The following is a 22690-nucleotide window of genomic DNA, read 5'->3' as shown; positions in this document are numbered from 1 at the left end:
GGCAAGTTTGTGAACACACACAATAGATGTGTCACCCACGGCCTTGTTTCCTTTCATCTTTGCTGGGCAAGGAGGCTGTCGTTGGCATGGTAACCTTGCCTGTAAAAGTTGCAGCCCTCAAGGATGTTTTTCAGTTCCAGCGGGGACACAGCTCCTTCCCCCCACCTCCCCCATGTAGATCACAGGGTGACATGTAGCTGTGTCATCTGGCCTCCCCCAGAATGGGGATGTGGTGCTGGTGGCACAAAAGAAGGACTGGTTCATGGAGGGCGGCAAAGTGCTTAAGGGAGATGTTGATTGGATCTCTGAGGAACAGGTTCCTTCTGTTCCTTCTGTCCTTCTGTATTTGTTGATCCTCAGCCACCAGAGAAACCAGTTCTGAGGTTCAGAATATTGAGGGAGCCACTCTGGATCTCATGGTGAATGATAAGCACACATCTTCACTAAAATCAGGCACCCAACAAATAGCATGATGCCCGGTGCTTAAACCTGTAGAATAAACTGATAAACCAAAAAGCCTCCAGAATCCAGTGATTTCCTTTCTCCTCAGGCCCTGTGGAATAAATAAATATTTATTAACCATCTCCCATGTACCAGTTTCCCCATATATTATTTCAACTAATTCTTCCCACAGTCCTTTGAGGGAGGTATTAAAACACTCCTTTTACAAGTGGGGAAACTAAAATTTGGGCAGAGATCTCAAGCAACTTGACCAAAAATACATGGCCTTGAAGTGATGACACTGAGACTGGAACCCAGATCTTCAGACTCCCAATCCCTCACAAAAGTCTTGTGTTCCTTTGTATTTGTGACTGTACTACTGTTAAAGAAATCCTTGCCCCTAGGTTCCAAGGCATTCCCTTTCTAGGAGGTCCTCAGGAACGAAATGAGCATCAGCATCCTCCATGTGGCTGCGGGGTCCTGTGTGGCCCTGCGTGGCACAGCAGTAACAGCGTCTTCATCCTCAAACCTGAGGTTTCCCCCTGCCAGCTGCCTCGTCTCTGTCATGGAGTTTCCCCGGCAGAGGGCAAGCCGAGGAAAAGTGGTTCCCAGCTGCCAGCCTCATCTAGACAAAATTGCATTAGCGCCAGCCCCAGCTTCCCTCAGTCCCTCCAGAGTTAGCACATTCGGCTCCCCTGCAGAAGGGAGGGGCAGAGAGACACCGAACAAAAAATTTCTCTGGCTGGGAAGCGCTTGGCTTCCAGCTGCCACTCATCTTGTAGGTGGGGAAGATTAATACTGATCCTCTGGAGATTACAGAAGTCTCTAAAATGAACCCTTGGGCAAAAGGTATGCCAGGGAGAGAGGCTAGTAGGAAAGCCCAAGGTTTGAGTGCAGGGGGCTGGAATGAGAGGCAGTCTTAGGAGGGAGGAAGGCCACTGATCACCTGTCATGCTCTTTTCTGGGTGTCATTCTTCTTTCTGCGGGACTTCTGGCCTTTTATCCAAAAGGTGGAAACAGTCATTTCCTGGCAACTGAAGCAGGGTGAGGTAGGAAGCAGTAGGAGGAGGGAACTATCAGATTGTGACCTCAAGCAAAACAGGGGATACCTTAATAGTATTAATAGTTAATATTTATTTACAGTGTGTCAACCACACTTTCTTTATTACCTCATTTAATAGATCTTACTGGTACCCCTGTTTTAGAGAAAACAAAACTGAGGTTTATGGGGCTCCTCAATGACCATAGCTCCCAACAGAAGTGGGCCAAGCACTCTGTAGATATTGTCTCATTTAATCCTCACCACGAACCAGTGAGATGGGACCATTATGCCCATTTTCTAGAGGTGAAAACTGAGGCTCAGAGAAGCAGGGAACTTGCCTGTGATCACTAAGTAATTTAAGTGGCAGAGTGAGGGATTAGAATTTGACGTGTGACCTCAGAACACACATGCTCAACCATTTTGTCTTGCTGCCACCAAGGCTTCTCCATGCCTTTGGGGACTTCTGCTCACATAGCCTGAGACCACAAATATCTGTCCACACTTGCATTTTCCTAGTAGTTGCCACACAGGTGAAAATCCGGCCAGGAGCGTTTACTTGGTTTAGTTCAGACTTGCCATCAGACTCTTTGTAGGGCCTGAACAGATAGGTCTGGGTAATGTGGGGCCCTGTATCTTAGGGCTTGGCTATTTCCCATCCAGACTCCCAAGGTGGGAGGAAGCCCAGAGAGGTCTTCACTACCCTCCTCATGCCTTGAGATTTCTCTAAGAGATACAAAGATATATAAATTGAACAGTCCTCAGGAGGTCTCCTTAAGACCCAGGAAAGTGCTTCTTACAGGAGAGGATGAGGAGACCAGCAACTTTAACCAGTGAGAACTGAAAGCAACAGCCTATCCAGCTGGGCAGGCTCCCAGTGGCCTTTCTCAGAGGTTCCTCTGCACTGTTACATGAGCAGACTCCATTGCTCCCAGCCCCACTGCAGGACGGTGGGGGTGGGAAACACTTGGAATCCTGAGTCAGAGGCAAGGTTCCACTTCACTTTCCCTGGAACAGCAGGTCAAGGATGCAGCAGGCAGTGTATCTGGAAAGGAAGAGTAACTGGAAAGTGAAAAGGAACCATGCTCATTTCCTTCCCTACCATCTCTTTTATTTTAAAAACATTTTATGTATTTAATTTTTATCATACCATGTGTGATGCATGTTATTGCAGAAAATACATGTGATGGAAATGAAGCTTTTTAGTGTGAGTGTTCCTTCCTTTTATCTTTTTTTTGGTTGTGCCACGTGGCATGTAGAATCTTAGTTCATTGACCAGGGATCGAATTCATGCCCCCTACAGTGGAAGCTTGAAGTCTTAACCACTGGACTGCCAGAGAAGTCCCAGTGAAAGCATCTCCCCTGCTCCTTTTCCCTCTCCTAACTTACCAACCCACCAAAAGGTTTCCAGCTGAGAATCCAATCTCATGTTCCAGTTTAAAGAGTTCAGTCTTTGCAGTCCAGTTCTGGACATTTTGTCATGCAGAATCAGAATTGGGAGAGGGGAATAGTTAGAGCTGTAGAGCCTGTTGTTGTTCTGCCACTAAGTCGTGGCCGACTCTTTGTGACCCCATGAACTGCAGCATGCCAGAGCCTGAGAGTCTGGGAAAGGGAAGGGCTTGGACATAGAGACTAAGCTGATGTATTTAATAAAGAACAAAGAAGGAGAGGGAGAAGGAAAGCTAGGAAGGAAGAGTATGAGGAATTTTATGAAGTATTGTAGGGCATGAAGTAGATTCTCTATAATTCCCCAAGTAGAGATTGAAATCAGTTTGTACTTTCTGGCTCCAGGGTCATAATTCCTTATTTGAAACTCTTTACTTCAAAGCTTGTAGAGCTCCAATCATATAGAGATCTGGAATTTGTTAGGGATCCATACAGGGAAGTACAAAATATTATTATGTAATAAATGAAAGAAAATAGTCAAGGATTTATCCTGTCTTTTTTTTTTTAACAACTATGATTAAGCCTAAATTCATCATCAACATATTCTGGCTAACAAATACAAATGGAATGATAGAATTACAAAATCACCATTTTGTAACCTCTAATGAGATAATAGATTTAGATATGGATCATCAGTAATCCGGGGATTCCTGAAACCATTGGGTGGTGAAGGATTGACAGAAATTTTATAATATCAATAATACTTGAACCCATCAATTAATTTTAACATCACGAAAAGAGAGACCACCCAAGAGAACTGAAAATATCTTCACATAGAAACCTGTATATAATGTTCATAGCAGCAGCCTTATTTGTAATAGCCAAAGTGGAAGCAACGCAAATGTCCATTAACTGATAAGTGGATTTTTAAAATGTGGTATATCCATACAATGGAATATTATTCAGTGAAAAAAAGGGGGGTGAAGTACTGATACGTGCTACAACATGGATAAACCTTAAAAACATTGTGCTAAGTGAACAGAGATACCAAAGGCCATGTATTTTATTATTCTATCTACATGAAATGTCCAGAATAGGCAAATCCATAGAGACATAAAGTAGATTGGCGGTTACCAGGTGCTTCAGGAGGGTTGGGTGGAATGTAGAGTGACTATCAATAGCTACAGGATTTCTTCAGGGGGTGATGGTAATGTTCTGGACTTAGGTAGTGGCAATAGTTCTACAACATTATGACTATTAAAAACCACTAAATTGTACACTTCAAAGTTTAGTTTTATAAGAATTATTTTTCAATTAAAAAATCATATATAGGAAATTTTAAAAAGAGAGAGAGAATTGATGTCTCTTGATACACTGCAGGAGCAAGTATATCACCTGACCTAAAAAGTGAACCTGAATTTGATCAAACCTCTAGGTATAAAACGAGTTTATAGGAAACTCATGAGATAGAAGGACATAGTAAATAACATTATGAGAGGAGAAAAACAATGCAATCTATAAAGTCCTAAAAGTGGTGAATTCTTCAGGACAAGTAACCTGGTTTCTTCAATAAATAAATAGCAAGGGCAACTACTATTATGGATGAAAAGAAACATAAAAGACATATCAACCAAATGCAAAATGTGGTCTTTTTTAGGTCTTGATTTAAACAAAGGAACTTCAAAAATACTCATGAATATATATATATACATATATGTATGTATATATATGTATATGTATATTTATATACTCAAGGGCTTCCCTGGTGGTCCAGTGGTTAAGAATCTACCTGCCAATTCAGGGGATGAGGGTTCAATCCCTGGTCTGGGAAGATTTCACATGCCACAGGGCAATTAAGCCCATGCACCACAACTACTGAAACCCACACACCTACAGCCCGGGCTCTGCAACAAGAGAAGCCACCGCAATGAGAAGCCCTCACACGGCAGCTAGAGAGTAGTCCCCAATCGCTGCAGCTGGAGAAAGCCCGTACACAGCAACAAAGACCCAGCCCAGTCAACAATAAATAAATAAATTTTTTAAAAGTATATACGGAAGTATTTTTCAAATAAAATTATGTAATGTCTAGAATTTGCTTCAAAACAATCCAGTAGATGTTGGCAGGGAGCTAGAAAGGCAGTGTAGATGAGACAAGACCAGCTGTGAACTGACAGATGTTGAACTGATTGTTAGATACAGAGAAGTTCACTACACTACTCCCTTCTACTTTTGTGAATGTTTGAAAATTTACAAACACATGTAAAAATGAGGCTTGACTTACCCATGAAATTGGGGCATATTTAAATGTTACATATTACTTAAAGGAAAATGGGCTAAGATCAAAGAATTGAGTGTAAGGTCATTCGTGTTTTCTTGAAAGCTGAAATTAAAGATCATGTATAAAATCTGAAGCGACCAGTCAAATTATTGTTACCATTATTGTTATTATTCCAATAACCAAGTTGGAAATGGAGTAGAGGGACCAGGACCCTCCCAAGGAGGCAGAAAGCAGTGCAGCCTTTCAAAAACCCAGAAACACAGTCAAACTAAGTTGTTGGCCTCTGGCCCCAACCTGCGTTTCAAGCCCCATTTCTTGCCCCCTTCCCACTTTCCTTGCTTTCAGGCCACACCACTATTAAGTCACAGGTTCCTGAACACCCTGACCTCCTTGCCTTTATACTTGTTATTCCCCTGCCTGCAAATCCCTCTCCTGTGAACGCCTCATCTTCCTTTTACACCCTGTTCTCCTCCACCTTCATAGAATTAGTCACTCCCTGCTCTATACACACCTCTGTCACAGTGCAAGGCAATTATTTATTTCTAAATTTTCCCCCACCCAATTCTGTGATGCCGTAGACTCTACCTTGTTTATTTCTACAAGCTCAGGGCCTGACATAAAGCAGGTTGCATTTGATGACTATGTTTTGTATAACAGACAGATGGAGTAACTGAGGAGAAGCATAGACTTTGGATGGTGCAGTGCTCAGGGTGGCCCCAAGAAAGTTACCCAGACTGGGGCTCTCCCATCATGCGCCTGCTACACTGGGGTACAACAAAGCAAACAGTCTGACCCACGAACAACCAACAAAATCACCTGGTTTACAACAACTCAGTTATAAGCAGAAGAAACAAGTTTAGGACAAAAACTTTGAGCCTAGTAGTGTGCATGAATTGTATATTGAAAATGAGGACAGAGATAATTCGGTGGTGGGGGCAAGATCTCAAGAGTTCTCTAATAGTTGAGGGAAGGTGACAAGCTAATAAAATAGTGCTTTCTGACTTTTAAAAAGCCTACAGCCCCCAAATTTAGAAGCCAGCAGCAGCTCTCTGATGCTTCTATCCTGCCAGATCCGACAGACAATCCACCTACAGGGAATATTAAACAGGCAACCTGCGTCCCTTCAGCAAAAACCTAGAGCCCTGAGTCCCTAGAAAAATTTTCCCTTCTCTTCTTGTTGGCACTCTTCTTAACACCTTACAACTGAAGGAGCAGATCTGTGCAGGGGAAGAAAGTACTCCACCAGAGGACCTTCATAAAAACCACTACATCACACCAGATTCTAGAAAATAATTGCTTGCTTACCTCGTCTTTTTTTCTCCTTTTCTTCATAAGCAAAATTATTTTCTTCTGATGATAAAAAATACCTGCTTATTTGGAAAATACAGTCAGGTCCCCAACATGAAATAAAAATATCCCATAATCACACCAAAATTAACAATAACATTTGACGTATGCGTGTGCATGTGTGTATTTTATATAATTGGAATCATGTCATAGAAAGTTTTATATATTCAATTGCGGTATATTGTGTTACTAGTCAGGTAAATGACTATTTTAGAACATGTTTATAATGACTGCCTAGTAGTTCATCATACAACAATTGACTTCAGCCATTACCCATAGGACATTTATGTTGCTGCCAGTTTTTTCTTTCCCATTACGAATAATACACTACAATTAACAGCAATCCTGGAAGAATTGCTAGGTCAAAGGGTATGAATTTTTATAAGGCTTTTGGTGCATGTTGTTGAATTGCTCTCAGGAAGGCTTGCACCAGCTTATCCTCCCTCCATCAGTGTGTGAGACTTTCATGCCTCAAAGTGCTATCCCTCATTTCACCATGTGTGAAGAAAACATAAGGTATATTCTCACAACAAAGATACATTTTGTAATCAGAAAATAATTCACATTCTTTTGGAGGGGGCCACAGCCCGTGGTGTGTGGAATTTTCCCTACCAGGGATCAAACCCCTGCCCCTGCACTGGAAGCATGGAGTCTTAACCACTGGATTGCCAGGGAAGCACTCATGTTCTTTTTTAAAAGAAGAAGAAAATAAGCACTATTTTCCCCATTAAACAGATGAGAAATCTGAGGCCTATGGATGAATAACTTTAAAAGACTTGCTCTTTTTGAAGCTTGACTGTTGGATCTGAGGAGGTTGAAAAAAGGGTATTTCTGGATAGAATCAAGATGCTTCTAAGAAGAAAATTCTGAGAACTTTGTCAGTTTCATTAGCCAAAAATGAAGTCTGACTCTGAAGAGAATGAAAGATGACCCTGAAGAGACTATTCAGGGGAGTCATCACAGATCTGAGGGGGCAAACTTGGTTCTGAGCCTTCCAGAATGGGATCAGAAGCAGTCAGCACTCCAGAGTTCCTGTTTTATAGGGACCCGGGGCAATCAAATGTGTGTTTGCATCATTCATAGAATATTGAGAACATTCCCAAAGTACTGCTTGACCTCATCACTAATCTAAGAAGAATTACAAATGAGCCAGGTTGGGAGGACCTGAGAATATTAAATAAGTGGTTCTGAGAAGAGTTTAAGATGGATGATTGGTGTTGAGATGATTGAAAACTGGTTGTGATAAGGTAGCTGGAGATTCACTGTCTCTGACAAACTGATGTGAGGAAATTAAAAGACATTCAGAGGTGGTTGGCAGGCTGGGATGCTTTTGTTTTTCCTTCTCCCACCCCCTCCAAATCCCATGGATCAACCCACCCACAGTATATGCTTAGTTAATTTGTTCAATAAATGAGTCCCAGTTTGTTTCTCAGGAGTCTGGTCTTCAGATCTGAAAAGATTCTAGAATGAGAAGTAGGTTCTGAGCAGAAGAGAGCTTCCAAGGATGCTGAGATAATTGTCTCTGAGGAGGGCACCCACTTCTGGTTCTGCAGAAATGGAAACCTCTGGGTTTGTCTGGGAACTGAGAAGGCACCCAGGCCCAGGTGGACAGCCTGATTTGGGGAGAAGACCCTTCAGCATAGATTCATTTCCATCCATTTGCCTCTCCAGATTAACTAAGCCCCTTCCCTCAAAATGAGTCCCAAATGAGAGTCTAAAGTGGGCCTCCACCCCTCCAACCCCCAGGTCTGCTCTTTGGACTCTAGTTTGCAAATCAGCACCATGATCTTAGAAAGCTGTGTCCTCCCAGCAGAGGGGCTGGTCAGAGCCCAGGTCAGGGCAGCCAGTAGGAGAGAGGGCCCATGAGAATCCCCCCCAGGGAGGAAGGACAGGTCTGTAGGATGGAGTGAGCTCTGGGAAACTCGCCTGGGGAATAGGCACCCAAGACAGGGAAGAAAAAGATTTTAAAAATCTGGCTTTAGTGAGTATTAAGGATTTAAAAATACTATACTTTCTTTTAATTTAAATCAACTATACTTTGACTTTCTTTTTTTAATTTGGCTGCGCCGAGTCTTAGTTGGGGAATACTGGATCTTTACTTGCATTTGAACTCTTAGTTGCTGCATGTGAGATCGAGTTCTTTGACAAGGGATCAAACCTGGGGTTTTTGTATTGGGAGTATGGAGTCTTAGCCACTGGACCACCAGAAAATCCTGAGGTATAATTTCATATCCTAAAATTCATCCATTTTAAGAATACAATCAATGACTTTTAGTAAATTTACAGAGTTCAAACATCATAATTTATTTTTAGAACATTTCCATCATCCTCAAAATAACAAGTTGATTTGCAGTCAAGACTTACTCTTTTTAAAAAACGTTATTTTTTAATTTATTTTTGGCTGCTTCAATGAACGCAGGATCTTATTTCCCCCACCAGGGATGGAACCTGCGCCCCCTGCAGTGGAAGGGCAAGGTCTGAACCACTGCTGCTAAGTCGCTTCAGTCGTGTCCGACTCTGTGCGACCCCATAGACGGCAGCCCACCAGGCTCCATCGTCCGTCTGAACCACTGGATCACCAAAAGTCCCTCAAGATCTCCTCTTACCCACAGCCTCTGGCAACTACTAACCTGCTCTCTGTCTCTATGGATGTGTCTTTTCTGGATATTTCATATAAATGCAACCATACAATATGCACCAAACTTCTTTATTATAATGTCTATAAGGTTTATCCATGCTGTAGCGCACATTCATATTCTGTTCCTTAAGGATTACAGAGTGTTATTTCTTTGTTTGGATATACTCCATCTTATTTATCCATTCACCAGTTGAATAGACATTTGGCTTGTTCCCACTTTTTTGACTCATGAATAATGCTGCTATGAATACTTGCATCTGTATCTTTGTGTGAACATGTTTTCATTTCTTTTGGGTAGAAGCCAGGAGTGGAATTGCTGGGTCATAAGGAAGATCCCCTGGAAAAGGGCACAGCAACCCACTCCAGTATTCTTGCCTCGAGAATTTCATGGACAGAGGAGCTTGGTGGACTACAGTCCAAAGAGTCAAACACGACTGAAGCGACTTAGAATGGTGCGGCATAGTAAGTGTATGTTTAACTTTACCAAAAATAACTAAGGACTTCCCTGGTAGTCCAGTGATTAAGAATCAGCCTTCTAGTGCAGGATGAGGGTTCAATCCCTGGCAGGGAAGCTAGGATCCCACAAGCCAAGGGGCAACCAAGTCCATGCACAACAACAGAGACCTGATGCAGCCAAATAAATAAATGTTTCAGAAAAGAAGAAGAAATGGCTAAATTATTTTCTAAATGGCTAAAGTGGTACCTTTTTACATGCCCACCGGCAATGTATGAGGGTTCCAGTTTTTTCACATCACCAACACTTGTTAATGTCTGTCTGAAAGGGTAAATGTTAAAGATACTTTTCTAAAATAAGTCAAGTTACCCTCTCCCTAGCCCAGTCCCAGCACATACCCAGGCAGGCAACAAGTGCCAGTTTATGAGAGTTGGGAACCTATCCTCTGGCCCCCGCTGTCTTTTCATTCTCAGGGTGCTGCCCAGTCCCAGGTTCCCTTGGCCCAAAGAGGAGAGACAAAAGATGTAGTTATAAGACTGCCTCGGAACAGAGGGCTGGAAATGCGGTAAGATAGGGTTTGTGATAACTAGAGAGTGAGGACGGGCCCATGTTCTAGAAAATCCATCCCGGTAAGATCCCACAGGAGACAGTAACAGAATGCAATGTGTACAGATAAGCTCCCAGGACTAGTCTCCCAGGATTGCTTCCCACATCATCTGATCTTAGCCACTTCCTCCTTTTGAGGTAGGAGCACCTCATCAATGTGCGGCCCACCACCTACCAGGCACATTTTCTCCTTAGAAGAGTATTGCTTAGGACTTCAGTACATTTGCCAAGCTGAATAAATAATGACATATAAATAAACGTACCTTGTTTAGTCCCAGACATCTCATTAAAAGAGGGTATACACAAACGGGAGGGAGTTTGAAATAGAGCAGTAAAGATGATGAAGGCACTGGCTCTGTTTCCACGCAGAAAAATGAAATGAAACAAAAAATTTTTAGAAGGCTGGGTACTGACTCTGTGAGTGTGTGGGGAAGTGGGTGATTATTGCTTTGAGTAAGAGAGAGGCCAGTGAATGAGGACATGGTAGGAAGAAGGAGCCAGAAGTGGGAGGAGGCAGTTTGGGAGTGAATGGGCCCACATCTACACAATGACTTGTACTCACATGCCCACAGCAGCTTGATTTCTAATAGCCCCTAAAGGAACCAACCCCAATGTCCATGCACACGTGAAAACATGAGCAAATTTTGCCATTCCTGCGCAGCAGAACACTGCTCAGAAATAAAAAGGAGTCACTATTTATACACGCAACAACATGGATGAATCTCAAAATAACACTAAGTGAGAGAACCCAGGCCAGAACCAGTGGATACTGAATTATTCAATTTCTCTGGAACTCCATAAAATGCAAACTGATATCTTTATAGTGACAGAAAAAGATCAGTGGTTGCCTGGGGACAGAGGTGGAAGAAGGAAAGATTTCCCAGGGGTATAAGGAAAGTTTTGAAGATGATGGATATGTTCACTACCTTCACTGTGGTGATCATTTCACCTGTGTACACATGTATCAAAACTTATCAAACTGTACACTTTACATGTACCTCGACTGTATTTGCATCAGTGTTTTGTACTTACATATACACACCAACTGTACCTCAATAAAGTCATAATAGCAACAACAACAATAAGAACAAACAGCCTAAGTACTGAGGAGAATGGACTTACGGGACAGCTTCCTGAAAAAGAAGATGAGATTGTGCTACTTGGATCTCAGGAGCTGAGCCCCCAACTTGACCTGTGAGAACATATCAAGTAAGCTTTGCCTTAAAAGTCTCTCCTAGGTTCTAGTAGTGGGAAAAGCGAGATGGGACGAAAATCACTGCAGTGGAGGGCTAGATTTGCTGTTTGGGTGCAAAATCTTATTAGGACCCAAAGATGTATGGGTAGAATGTTGAAATCTTATTTGCTCAATACCTGATTTTGTCTCATTTCCCCTTAGGACCACTAGGATCTTACTCTGCCCAATCCTCCCTTCTCAAACTGAATTAAGTACGGCTGCACCAGGGAAAACAGCAGAGGAGAGAGGGGGACTTTGGAGAAAAGACCTCTGACTCTATTGCAACCTTTCCTGACTCCCATTTCTTCCTGAAGTTGGGGACGGGCTGTAAGTGGGGACAGGTCGAAGGAAATACACCTCAAACCCAGCCTGATGACAATGCTTAGCTCCGCCTTTCTCAGTGCTTAGGATTATTCAAAAAGGATGAGACTGAACATTCCTGAAGTTAAAGAGAAAAGACTATCTCTCAGATACTAAGAGGTAAGGGTCGAGGGTCCTGAGGATTTGGTTCTTTCTTTCGTTTCAGAATTGAAACCTGTCCTTCGCTGGCCGAGTTACCCTGACTGCTCTCCTCTTCCACCCCATTCCTCTCTGTCCCTCTCCACAACCCCAAAGGCCTAGACAATGTCCCCAGGTAATAATCAATCGCTCAACATTCTCTGGGTCCCTTCCCAAACCTCAGCCTTTATGATGATGAGAGCTTTTGTCAGCACTACCCTGTGCCCTTGGTTTTAGATTTCCCTCACAGGAGCCAGAGTTAAAACAAACACTTTCCTTTTTCTTTATACTATAGGACTATAAAATCGGGCAATTAGTGAGTCTTGGCCTATTTCAACCATGCAACGAAACTTGAATCTCAGTTGTCAGAACCTAAAGAAACTCTGGTGACAGGACTAGTAATAATTAGCTGGCAGGCTTGGTAGAATTTCTCAGTCTGCATCAGAATCATCTGGCGTGCTTGTTATCAAGGCCAGTTCCAGGAACCCAATTCCAGACCTCAGGAATCAGACACTCTGGGAATGGGGCCTTGGAATCTGACTCTAATGCTCTGTAACAACGTAGGAGGCCCTTTGTTTTAAAGGAACAGAGTATCTTTGCTCCTTCTTTCGTGTTCTATTCTTCTCATGTTTTGTTTCTCAGGAGTCTGTGATGAGAAATTCTTAAGAATGTGTAACAGGCATAGACTTGTGTTCCTGGGCCAATATGAGGAGGGTAGGTGGGGCTGGCAAGAGGTGTGCCAGCACAGTATTGTCCCATCAGGGCATGGCAATTTTGCCAGGAGGCTCACAGGGACATGCTCTTTGCTAGAGAAGGTGGCTTGGTTCCCCCCTGTTCCAGGCTGAGGAGTCTGGTGTCCTGTGAAAGGGCAGAGATCAACACTGCTGGTGCTTGAGGGCTAGAATGGAAGAGGAAGAATTGGGCTGATGCCAGGGGACTGCTGGAATTCCCCTGGCTCCAGGAGAGATGTGGGTTGGTAACCAGTGAGACCCTTAGAGGGAGGAGAAGGTGTGGAGGCAGATTAGACCTTCATTTCATTCAGGGCCTGATATCCATACTGGATAGAGGAGATACTTCATTGTCCTTGATTTGGGGGTCAGAAGTTGGGAGAGGAGCCAAGGCTTGGAAATTCCAGAACTATTAGATTCCAAATCTATTGTACCCATCTGACCAACGGAAGGGGTGTCTGACCAAGTCACAGAAGACTCCTATCCAGGTTGGAGGCCATGCTTCCCTGCAGGAATCTATCCATCCATCCTCCCTGGCTCACACAGAAAAACAAGCCAATCAGGCTGACTTCTACTTGCCCTGTCAAACTCAACTTTTTCACCTTTCCTAAGCCCCTGGGTGGGTTTGAGAGCCTCCTGCTTGCCCATATTATATAACCTAACACCACGTTATAATTTTTGGCTTACATCTCTGTTCCCCCAGCCGACAATCTGCATTGTTGTTGTGGCCAGCTCAAGGCCTCTCACACGATAGGCAAATGCTCATGAGCCCATGAGTATCGCTCTGGATATGAGTGTGGACCCTCAAGGGACAGGGACCAGAGGAACCTAGCACCTAAGGCCTCCTACACAATGGGGACAGACTTAGTCTAGATGGAATCTTAGACAGCAGGCCAGCCTCCTGCCCACTCTGCCCTGTGTCACAAGGCTGCCGAGGATCACAGTTCCAGCTGGCAAGTAATGAGATTTCTTCCTGGAAGGATTCTTGGCTTGAGAACTGGCCCATGCCTCTTCTAGTCTTCTTCAGTACCCTCAGATTTCTGGGGACCTAGAAGATAGGAGGGGGAGACCGAGGCAATCCCACCTTTGTTACTGTTTCCCAATGCCCTCTGCCTACCCCTTAATTCCCCCAAGTGCATATGGCAGGGATTCCCTAGAATACAGTTTCCCAAGCCCAGATAGAGATGGAGGGTGGGGGGCAGGGCTGGTTGAACATTTGTGGCCAGAATGGTACTGCCTCTGGCCACAATTACTCTACCTACACATCTGGCCTTTTGTAGCTTTAATTAACCAAGATAAGCTTACACCCCACCAGATTGAGGAACAAGCCCAGTATCAAAAAAAGGAGACCCACATTTAATCCTCTAAGAATTCACTTCAGTGACACACACTGGGCACATCTCTGGTTAGAATATCCTTGTCCCCGTAAAAGTCCCTCAAACCCCTCGATAGCGATGGCTACTACAAAGGCCTCCCCCTAGCCCAGGAAACACGCCCAACCACAGCTATTTTATTTTCCTTTTAATTTTGCTGAAGGATATACACCACATATCCCATGGGCAATAAAGCGCATTCAATGTGTTTATAAGCCAAACAGTCACTTTGTTTAAGCAAACACATGTACAAAGTAAAATAAAACCACAAAATAATGAACTGCATGTTCATAACATACAAAAATTGCCGCCTACTCAGTAGGTAACTACAACATTCCAACTCCTGAATTATATTTATAAATTTACATTTTCAGTTTAAAAAAATAGACTTTTGAGAGTTCAGATTTTTAGATTTTTTTCTTACATTCTGGAGAACTGGAGCTCAAGCTCAGCCCCCTTCCTTATTTTGCTCCCAAAGCCTCCCCCGAATCACCACTCCCTGCCCCCCTTAAGGCTAGAGGTGAGCACACCCCTCACAATTGCACATGTCAAGCCGTGTCAGCAAGGCGCATCACACAAAAGGCACCAAGACGTGAAACTTTTTAAACCAAAAGGACAAAAAAAACTATTTTCAAAAAAAGGAGAAAAACCAAACCGTATTTTGCCACATGTGAGAGTACAGTCGGGTAGTATTTACAAAACGGTTAACAGAACAACACTCTGACACATGCTCCGATTAATACTGAGAACTGCTGTTTCAAAAAAAAGCTTCAAACTTAATCGTCACAGCATCATCACAAAACAAAGGATCACCATTGGTTTGCTTGGCTTTTCTTTTTTTGTTTTTTTCCCAAAAGTGAGGATCTAATTCCAAATAATACAATAGAGTATGCAAATTATCTTCACATCAAGAGTACCCCAAGAAAAACAAAATCCATGGCACAGACACTGTACAAGAGTACAAGGCTGGGCTCTGAGGGGCCCAAACCCCATTTTTGCCAACTTGATTTTCTAGCATTGAAGGGAGCAAGGGGTCAGGCATACGATGGAGATGATACTGAAATGATATATCCAAAATCCATGCAAATCAAGTTCTTTGGATAGATGTGAAGAACTTGGACATGGCTGTTTCAGGCAGCTGAAGTCAAAGGGAATAGGGACTGGGGAGGAAAGGGAAGTGGGCAGAAAGAACTGTTGGCCAACAGACCTTCCACAGTGACCCTGAGGTCAAGTAGAGAGGGAGCACTTGGCTCCGAAAACCTCCATGTGACCTAAGAGGAACCCCCTCCGATGGCCATTTCCTCCTCCTGCCCTCTAAGTCTCTTGTGTTTCATTTTCTCCCTTTTCCTTTCCCTTTAGCAAATTTCAATTGTCCTGGGAGAAAAGGTGGTTGTCATGTCCGAAAGCCCAGTGGAGGCGCTGAAGGAGTTGGTGACAGCTGAGGAGGGGAAGCTGCTGACCTGGGTCGGGAAAGCAGGAGGGACGGAGGAGTATGTGGTGGCCACCGAGGGGGACGGGAAACCATTGTGGACAGGGGATGGGTAGGTCGAGGAGCCAGGAGAGGAGTAGGAGGTGGGCACGGGCGATGGGTATGAGGTGGTGGCTGGGGATGGGTAAGAGGTAGTAACTGGGGATGGGTAGGAGGTAGCCACCGGGGACGGGTACGAAGGAAGAGAGGAGGTGGCAGCAGAGGCTGTGCTTTTGTCTGCTTTTTTGTCCTTCTGCCGCAAGTGGATCTTGGTATGCCTCTTGCGTTCATCGCTCCTGGCAAACTTTCTCCCACAGATGTCACAGGCGAAGGGCTTCTCCCCTGTGTGGGTGCGGATGTGGGTGGTGAGGTGGTCGCTGCGGCTGAAGTTGCGCATGCAGATGCGGCACTGGAAGGGTTTCTGGCCGGTGTGGATGCGAATGTGGCGGGTGAGCTCATCTGAGCGAGAGAAGCGCCGGTCACAGGACTCCACGGGGCAGGCGTAGGGGCGTTCATGGGGGGGCGTCTTGCTGGGCCGGTTGGGGTACTTGCGCATGCGGCTGGGTTTGATGAGCTGAGACTGGTAGGTGCTGTTGAGGGCCTTCAGGTCCTGGGAGCCCGACTGTGTGGCAAAGGCCTTGATGGTAGAGAGTGGAGTGAGCGAAGGCTGCTGGGTTCGGCTTTCCAGGCCCTGGAAGGGTTTCTGGTCTGGGGTGCCCAGGCCCAGGTCCCCCTGCTGTTGTGGAAACAGATAGTCGGGGATCATGGGGACCTGGAAGCCCCCCTTGGCACCAGGGTAGGCAGGAGGTGGGTACTGAAGGGCGGGGCCTGCTGAGCCCGGAAAGGCCTGGCCTTGTGGCTCAGGGAAGATGTCAGTGTTAGGTGTGGGGAAGGTGGGTGCCGCGGAGTAGATGGGGCTGCTGTCGTTGGACTGCACTGCGCAGCTCAGCGGTGGGCTCTGGGAGGCCGAGGAGGAGGCCGCTGGAGATGATGCTGAAGATGAGGTGGCTGGTGGGTTGGTCATGCTCACGAGGCCGCTGACCAGGCTGAAGAGGGGCTCAGGCCACAGGGTGTTGCCACTGTTGGGTGCAGGCTCCAGAGAGAAGCGGCCTGTGTAGGTGATGGGGGGCAGCCGGGTGGTTTGGCTGGGGTAACTCGTCTCCACCAGAACCTTCTCGTTATTCAGAGAGATGTCAGGAAAGGATTCTGGCAGGAGAAAGAGGGAGGAAGCCTGGTTACTGGAGAGCAATCATTGGAGGACGCGGAAGACCCACGCTGCCAGACAGGAGGTCGGGCCAGCTACCATTGACTCTTGGGCTGGTTAATAATTGATAGCAGCGGATTGAAATGTTCCTGGACCCGCTCCAGACGCAGAACCCATTTCAACAACCGCTGACGCAAATACGGAGAATCCCCCTCCACTGCAGCTCCCTGCGCTCCGCAGCGGCGGCTGCGCGGGCAAGGGATTCCCGCCAGTACCCCCGCAACGGCCGCGGCTAGTGCGCGCCCCCTACCCCGGGCTGCCGGGACATCCCGGGCAAAGGATCCCGGCCTTTCCTCGGGGATAGCGGCAGGCTAGACAAGCCTTTCTGGAGGGGGAGGGGGCGCAGCCCTGCTCGTCAAAACAAGCTCTCCCGCCTCCATCCACCCACGCAGCCCCACAGCTCTCCATCCAAAACAAAAGCTGGCTCCTCTGCGCACCGTTAAGGACAGGGTGGGGGTGGAGAGAATGTCTCCAGGCAGTCCTCTAACACAGGACCCTGGGGATGCGAGGAATGGAAGGGAAACCCCACTTGCATCCCTGCGGCGAAGGGGGCGCTGCAAAGGCCATGGGGGAGGACCGGACGCCAGAATGTCGGCGAACGGGCTACCCTCGGCTTAGGCCACAGCTTACCTGCGGTCAGGTGCTCGTAGGGCTGCTCGCTTGCCTCCCCCTGAGGGTTGAAGGCGCTGCTGCTGTTGCTGTTGCTGCTGCCGCCCCCTCCACCTCCACCGCCCCCGCTGCTGCTGCTGCTGCTGCTACCGCTGCTGCCCTCCGGGGCCCCGGCGGCACCGAGGAACTGGGGAGCCCCATTGCTCAGCAGCATCATCTCCTCCAGCTTAGGGTAGTTGTCCATGGTGGGCGAATGAGGAAAGGAGCCAAAGGGGTCGGAGATCTGCAGCGGGGACATCAGCTGCATCTCGGCCTTGGCTGCCGCCATCCCGGACCGGCGGGGTGGAGAGCTGGTGTTGGGGCGGGTGGGCGCAGCTGGGGACCGAAGCTGCGGGGGACACCTCTCGGGGGGTTGGCCAGGTCACATGCGGGGCGCGGGGTACACTGTGGAGAGCGCAGGCGGGGTCCGCAGGCTCGCCCTCGCCGCCGGCCGGTGTAGACGCGGCGCTGCTACCGAGGCTGGGGTAGGGGCCGGTCCTGCGGCGGCGGAAGCTGGCGGCGGCGGCAGCTGGCGGCGGCAGCTGGCGGCGGCGGCTCCCCAAGTTCTGCGCGCTGGGATCTCTCGCGGCTCCCCGGATCCGCCTCTATTTGAAGGGTCTGGAACGGCATGGACCCGCCTCCGCCGTGACGTACATGGCCATATATGGGAGGCAGGAAGCCCTAATATGGCAAGCCGGCCGGGAGGACCCGGAGTGACGTGAAGCCCCCTCTCCGAGAACTGTAGGCACTGCCATCTCGCACCCTGGGCCCCACGCCGGCTCCCGCACCTTGGGTGCCCAGGCTTCGAGGAGATTTAGTGCTCAAGCCGCAGCTGAGGACTCCCGGACCCAACCTGCTCAGTAGTTCCCGGCGTTGCCCCCGCCTCTTCCCTCCGCCTTCTTCCCTCCTCCCGGAGCCGGAAGCAGCCGGGCCATATCGGGGGCGCTCCATATAAGGCGCTGCCCAAATAAGGATTGTTCCGGCGGGGGATCCTTCCTGCTCCTTATATGGCGTTTCCGGGTCTCTGCTGACTGCTCCCTGGCTCCCTCCCTCCTCCCTGGTTCCAAGCTGGGAGCCCAACGCGCGCGCTAGAGCGGGGGACGCCCAGGCGGGGAGGGCTCCGGGCGCGTAGCGCTAGGCGCACCGCAGTTCCTCGGCGGGGACTGGGCTGGGAAAGCCCGGGCCCTGGGCGGGGGCGAGGGCGAGGAGGACTGGGGTTCTGCCGCCGTCACCCAAGGCTCGCCCGCCCACCTCTGGGACCGTGGGAGCCGGGCGGGAGGGAAGGGGAGGAGTGGTTGGGCTGGCCAGGGCAGAGGCCGCCCAGGAGAGGCGGGGCCCTGACCCCTGGCCTCGACCAATGGCATGGTGCCTTTCCAGGTGTCGCGGTGGAAACTGAGGCTTAGGAAATAATAGCCAGATGGTTCCTGTGCAGTGCGATGGGCCACCTGCTTCTCCGCCAATCTGCCAATGGAGTGGGATTGTTGGGGCCTCGGGATCCCTCTGCGCCACCAGAACCGAAAGGCGATTCTCTGGTTCCTTCTGGGGAAGAGCCCACACTTGGGTGGCTGGACAAGGGAAGCTGATTGTCTCTGGAGAAACCTGAGTCCTGTTCCCACCAGGAGCTCGTGGTCCTTGGGATGGTGGGAGACTGACCCACCTTTATCCATAACAGGTGATCGGGGGGCGAGAAGTGTGGGATTATGAACAGGAGGCTTCCCTACGGACTGTCTGGGGACCACCGGCTGGCGAGAAGAGAGATCTGCTTAGCGAGTTGGTGCTGCCCTCTGGAGGTCCCCTCTCCAGCTCGGCTCCCCCAGCCCCTGGCCGAGTGGGCTCTTCGTCGCCTTCTTGCTCCCTCTCCCAGCTCCTGTGCTGGGCGCCGGGCCAGGCGGGGGGGGAGCCTTAGACGCAGTGAGCTCTAACTGAGCAGGCGCCGCAGCCTGGGCTCCCCCCCCTGCAGTCCCTGGGGAGCCGCCACAGCAGAGGCTCGCAACTCCCCGGCCGGGTAACACTCCCTTCCTCCAGCCAGGCGAGGGTGGGAGGAGGGGGCGGTTAGGCTGGCAAGGTTCCAGCAGGTCTCCTAGGAGCTAGACGCAAACGGGGAAGCCCTCCCCATTGCTACCCTGCTCCCCTCCTCAAGTACGCACCCCAAACAACGGGGATTCCTGTTGGGGAAGGCTTCTGCTCTAGCTCTGAATCCAGGGGAGGTGTTTTTCTGAATTTAAAAAGAAAGCAGAAAGTGTGTGTGTGGAAGGAAGGTGCTGACGACACTGGGAGGGGAGGGGGGCGAGTTAGGGTCTCCCTGAACCCAAACAGCTTCAGGAAGTCGGGGTTGAGGGTGTAAAAAGGGGGAGGAGGATGTAACTATCTTCGGCTTCATCCCTCTGTATTCTACACACACACAAATCGGCTTAAGGAATCCATCAGTGAACCAGGGCTCCCTTATCTCTGTTCTTTAAATCTGAGCTCCCTATCCCAAATGCTAGGACCTGGTGGGGGCCCCCTCCCACCGGGTACCGAGTTGTCCATTAGAAGCAAAAGCCTCCTGCAGGGCAGAATGGCCAGGCCGGTCAGGGTCAGATGTGTTGTGTCTGAATGCCCATTTTGCTACTCCCTGGTAGGGTACCTTGGCCAGGCTTTTCTTATCTCTCTTCAGATGTAAAACAGAGCTAATGTTAATGATGGAAGGATTGTTGTAAAGACTGAAAACTTTCGTGGACTTCCATGTGTGAAGTTCCAAAGCACAGTGCCTGCCTTGCAGTTGACATTCAGTAAACAGTGGCTATTGCTGTTTTCTGGGGCTTTTGACCCACTGGGTTGCCCACAGTTCACCCATCCATCCTCAGCCCCCAAGTAAACCCCAGTGACCCTTTTTTGAAAGGTTGTACAGAGAAGGAGAAACATTCCAATCCTAACACAGGGGCCATTGTCCTGAAGAGCTCATCTTAATCCTTCTTGCTGCAGTAGAACATTATTTCATAGAGCAGAATTTTTTTCAACCTTGACTGTGCACAAATGGAGCTCTGAAAAAGAAAGGTTTTACCCTAGGCTAACTGAATCACAATCTTCCTGAGCTCATGAGGGCCAGAACTGACCAGACACTTCCTAAGATCCTTTTTCTGTCTCTGGGGAGCTACCCATGCTCTGAGAGTACATATTCCTCCCCCAGCCAGGGCAAACTTGTTCCCTATGATTCTAATGTGGAAGTTGACCCACAGGATCTTCAGGTCCTCACTGAAGCTGGGCACTCGAAATCCTAATAATCTACATCTTTTGCTTTGTGTGTCCAACCGTTCTCTTCCTAAGTGCTCCCAGTCAGCTATTTCCTTTGGAGAACCACCCCCAATACATATGATTGAGGGAAGAAAACCCCATCCTAGACCTAGGTAAGGGCATGTCACCTCTACCTGGCCATCCATCTAGGATGCTTTCTTCCAGCAGTGCAGGAGCATTCTATCTCCCTAGGCATAGCCACTGCATCAGGATGGGCACATGACCCAAACCAGGCTAATGAGAATCTCTTCTAGGACTTTTTCTGGAACTCTGAACAATAGGAATTCTCTTTCCCAGGTGGTACTAAACCAGTGGAATGTAAGCCTGGAAGCCATCTTGCCATCTGACCTGGAGAGCTTACCTGAGAATGAACACCATGCAGAAGAAATTAAAAAACAGATCCACACCCCCAGAGTAAATCTCTAGAGTCAGGGCCTTTGAGTTACACAGGTTAATAAAATTCTTTCTTAAATAAAGCTTATTTCAGTTTCTATTACAACCTGGCAGGTTCTGATTAAAACACCCATTATCCACAACAACAATAAACTTTTTTGAGGATTTTCTGTGGACAAAGGCCTAAAGCGTATGCTCCTGCTGCTGAGAAGCATACAGTTGGGTAGAAGGGAACCTGGACTCCATGTTACAAGAGAATTAAGATTAGGCAGCAGCCCTGAGTCTGGGACTCTCAGACCTTGCCCACTGGGTGACTGATGCCAAAAGCTCTAGAAAAGGTGAGAGGCTCTCAGAAGGTCTGCAGGTCTGAGCTGATGTCTGTGCTCAGACTTTCCTTGCAAACCAGAGAAGAGGAAGAGGCAGAGGTGAGAGCAGAACTGAGCTGGTCCATGGCAGCTGACGCTAGGAGAAAGTCAATGGGAACCATCATGTCTGACCCAGGGCTGAGCAGGCTGCAACTCTTGGAGGAAAACAAGCCCCTTTTTCCATCGCCACTTCCTCCTCCCCACCCCAGGCTACGTCAGCACCCACATGTGCTGCTCGGATAGTGGTTTGCCACCACTGTGACCAGCCCAGGGCTCAGGAAGTGACTCTCACTTTGGTTCTGCCTGGGGTGCCTGTCACACTTTCCGATGGCTGATCAGCTCCTCCGGAAACATGGAGGGCCTGGCCTTCAATGGGTCTGGGGCAGCTCTGCTCCCATCCCAGGGAGGGTCTTTGGGCGCTGAGAGAACAACCTGAAGAGGCCAGGTATGGAGTGGGACAGAAGATGCACTGAGAGGGTGGGGGAGAAGTGGAGGCATGGTGGAAGAGGAGAAATGAGAGAGAATCACCCCAGAGTGCTCCGGTGGGAAACCATCCTATTTCCTCCAATTTCAGATGGGAAAACTGGGTGCCAGAGGAGATCCTGAGCCCTAGGACAGGTGGAGGACAAATTCTGAGACAGGCCCACACAGAGTGATGCTGAGGCCTGAGGAAGTGGAGGGTCCCCTGGGCCCTCAAGAGGTGCCTGGCTGCACCCTCCAGATGGGATCCAGGGCTTCAGCAAGCAGTCCATGTAGGATTTGGCCCAGGTGGGGGGTCTGCCTGTGAGAATCAGGGTCTGGGCTGCTGTCCTTCGAGTCTGCATGAGGGGTCATGTGCCGGACAGAGTTAGGTAAGGCCTGAAGTGGAAGTCACGGGAGTGGCACAGAGGGACCTTTAAGGGAAGAGGGAGTGGGTCAAGGTGGGTGAACATTTTGGCATGCTCAGTGGGTCCTCTCTGCCCTGCAGAAGCAGGAAGAGGCTGCTGTCCCTGGACATCAGTCCCTTTGCCCTGTGCTGAGTGGTCCCTCTCCCAGGCCTGGGGTCAGCAGGATCCTGGGCTCAGAGGACAATCCATCCTTCCTTGCTCCCCCCACCCCCAGCTGAGTGTGCAGCAAAGCTGGCTGCAGAAATCTCTGGAAGCTCGTTGGGCAGGCAGAGGGAGGGGAGTGTTACATAAGAACCCACTGATGTGCAGGAAGTCTAGAGCAGCCTTTAGATTAGAAAGGCAGCGTTCCCATCCAGCCCAGAAAGGCAGG

General features: G+C 48.3%; 1 protein-coding gene across 1 annotated transcript; it reads right to left on the bottom strand.

The window, feature by feature from the left end:
* Positions 1 to 14157: 14157 nt before the first annotated feature.
* Positions 14158 to 17987, bottom strand: EGR1 (early growth response 1). Its single transcript, XM_081500894.1, has 2 exons — positions 17385 to 17987; positions 14158 to 16696 (listed from the first exon to the last, which is right to left on the bottom strand). Exons 1-2 carry the CDS (start codon positions 17689 to 17691, stop codon positions 15378 to 15380), a joined length of 1626 nt encoding a protein of 541 aa, XP_081357020.1. The 5' UTR covers positions 17692 to 17987; the 3' UTR covers positions 14158 to 15377.
* Positions 17988 to 22690: the final 4703 nt, after the last annotated feature.

This window comes from Giraffa tippelskirchi, chromosome 6 (genome assembly GCF_054371585.1).
Source record: "Giraffa tippelskirchi isolate mGirTip1 chromosome 6, T2T-mGirTip1v1.2.pri, whole genome shotgun sequence".
NCBI classification, from domain to species: domain Eukaryota; kingdom Metazoa; phylum Chordata; class Mammalia; order Artiodactyla; family Giraffidae; genus Giraffa; species Giraffa tippelskirchi.
Note: the sequence above shows the minus strand (reverse complement) of the source record. Positions and strands in the feature narration are given on the sequence as shown.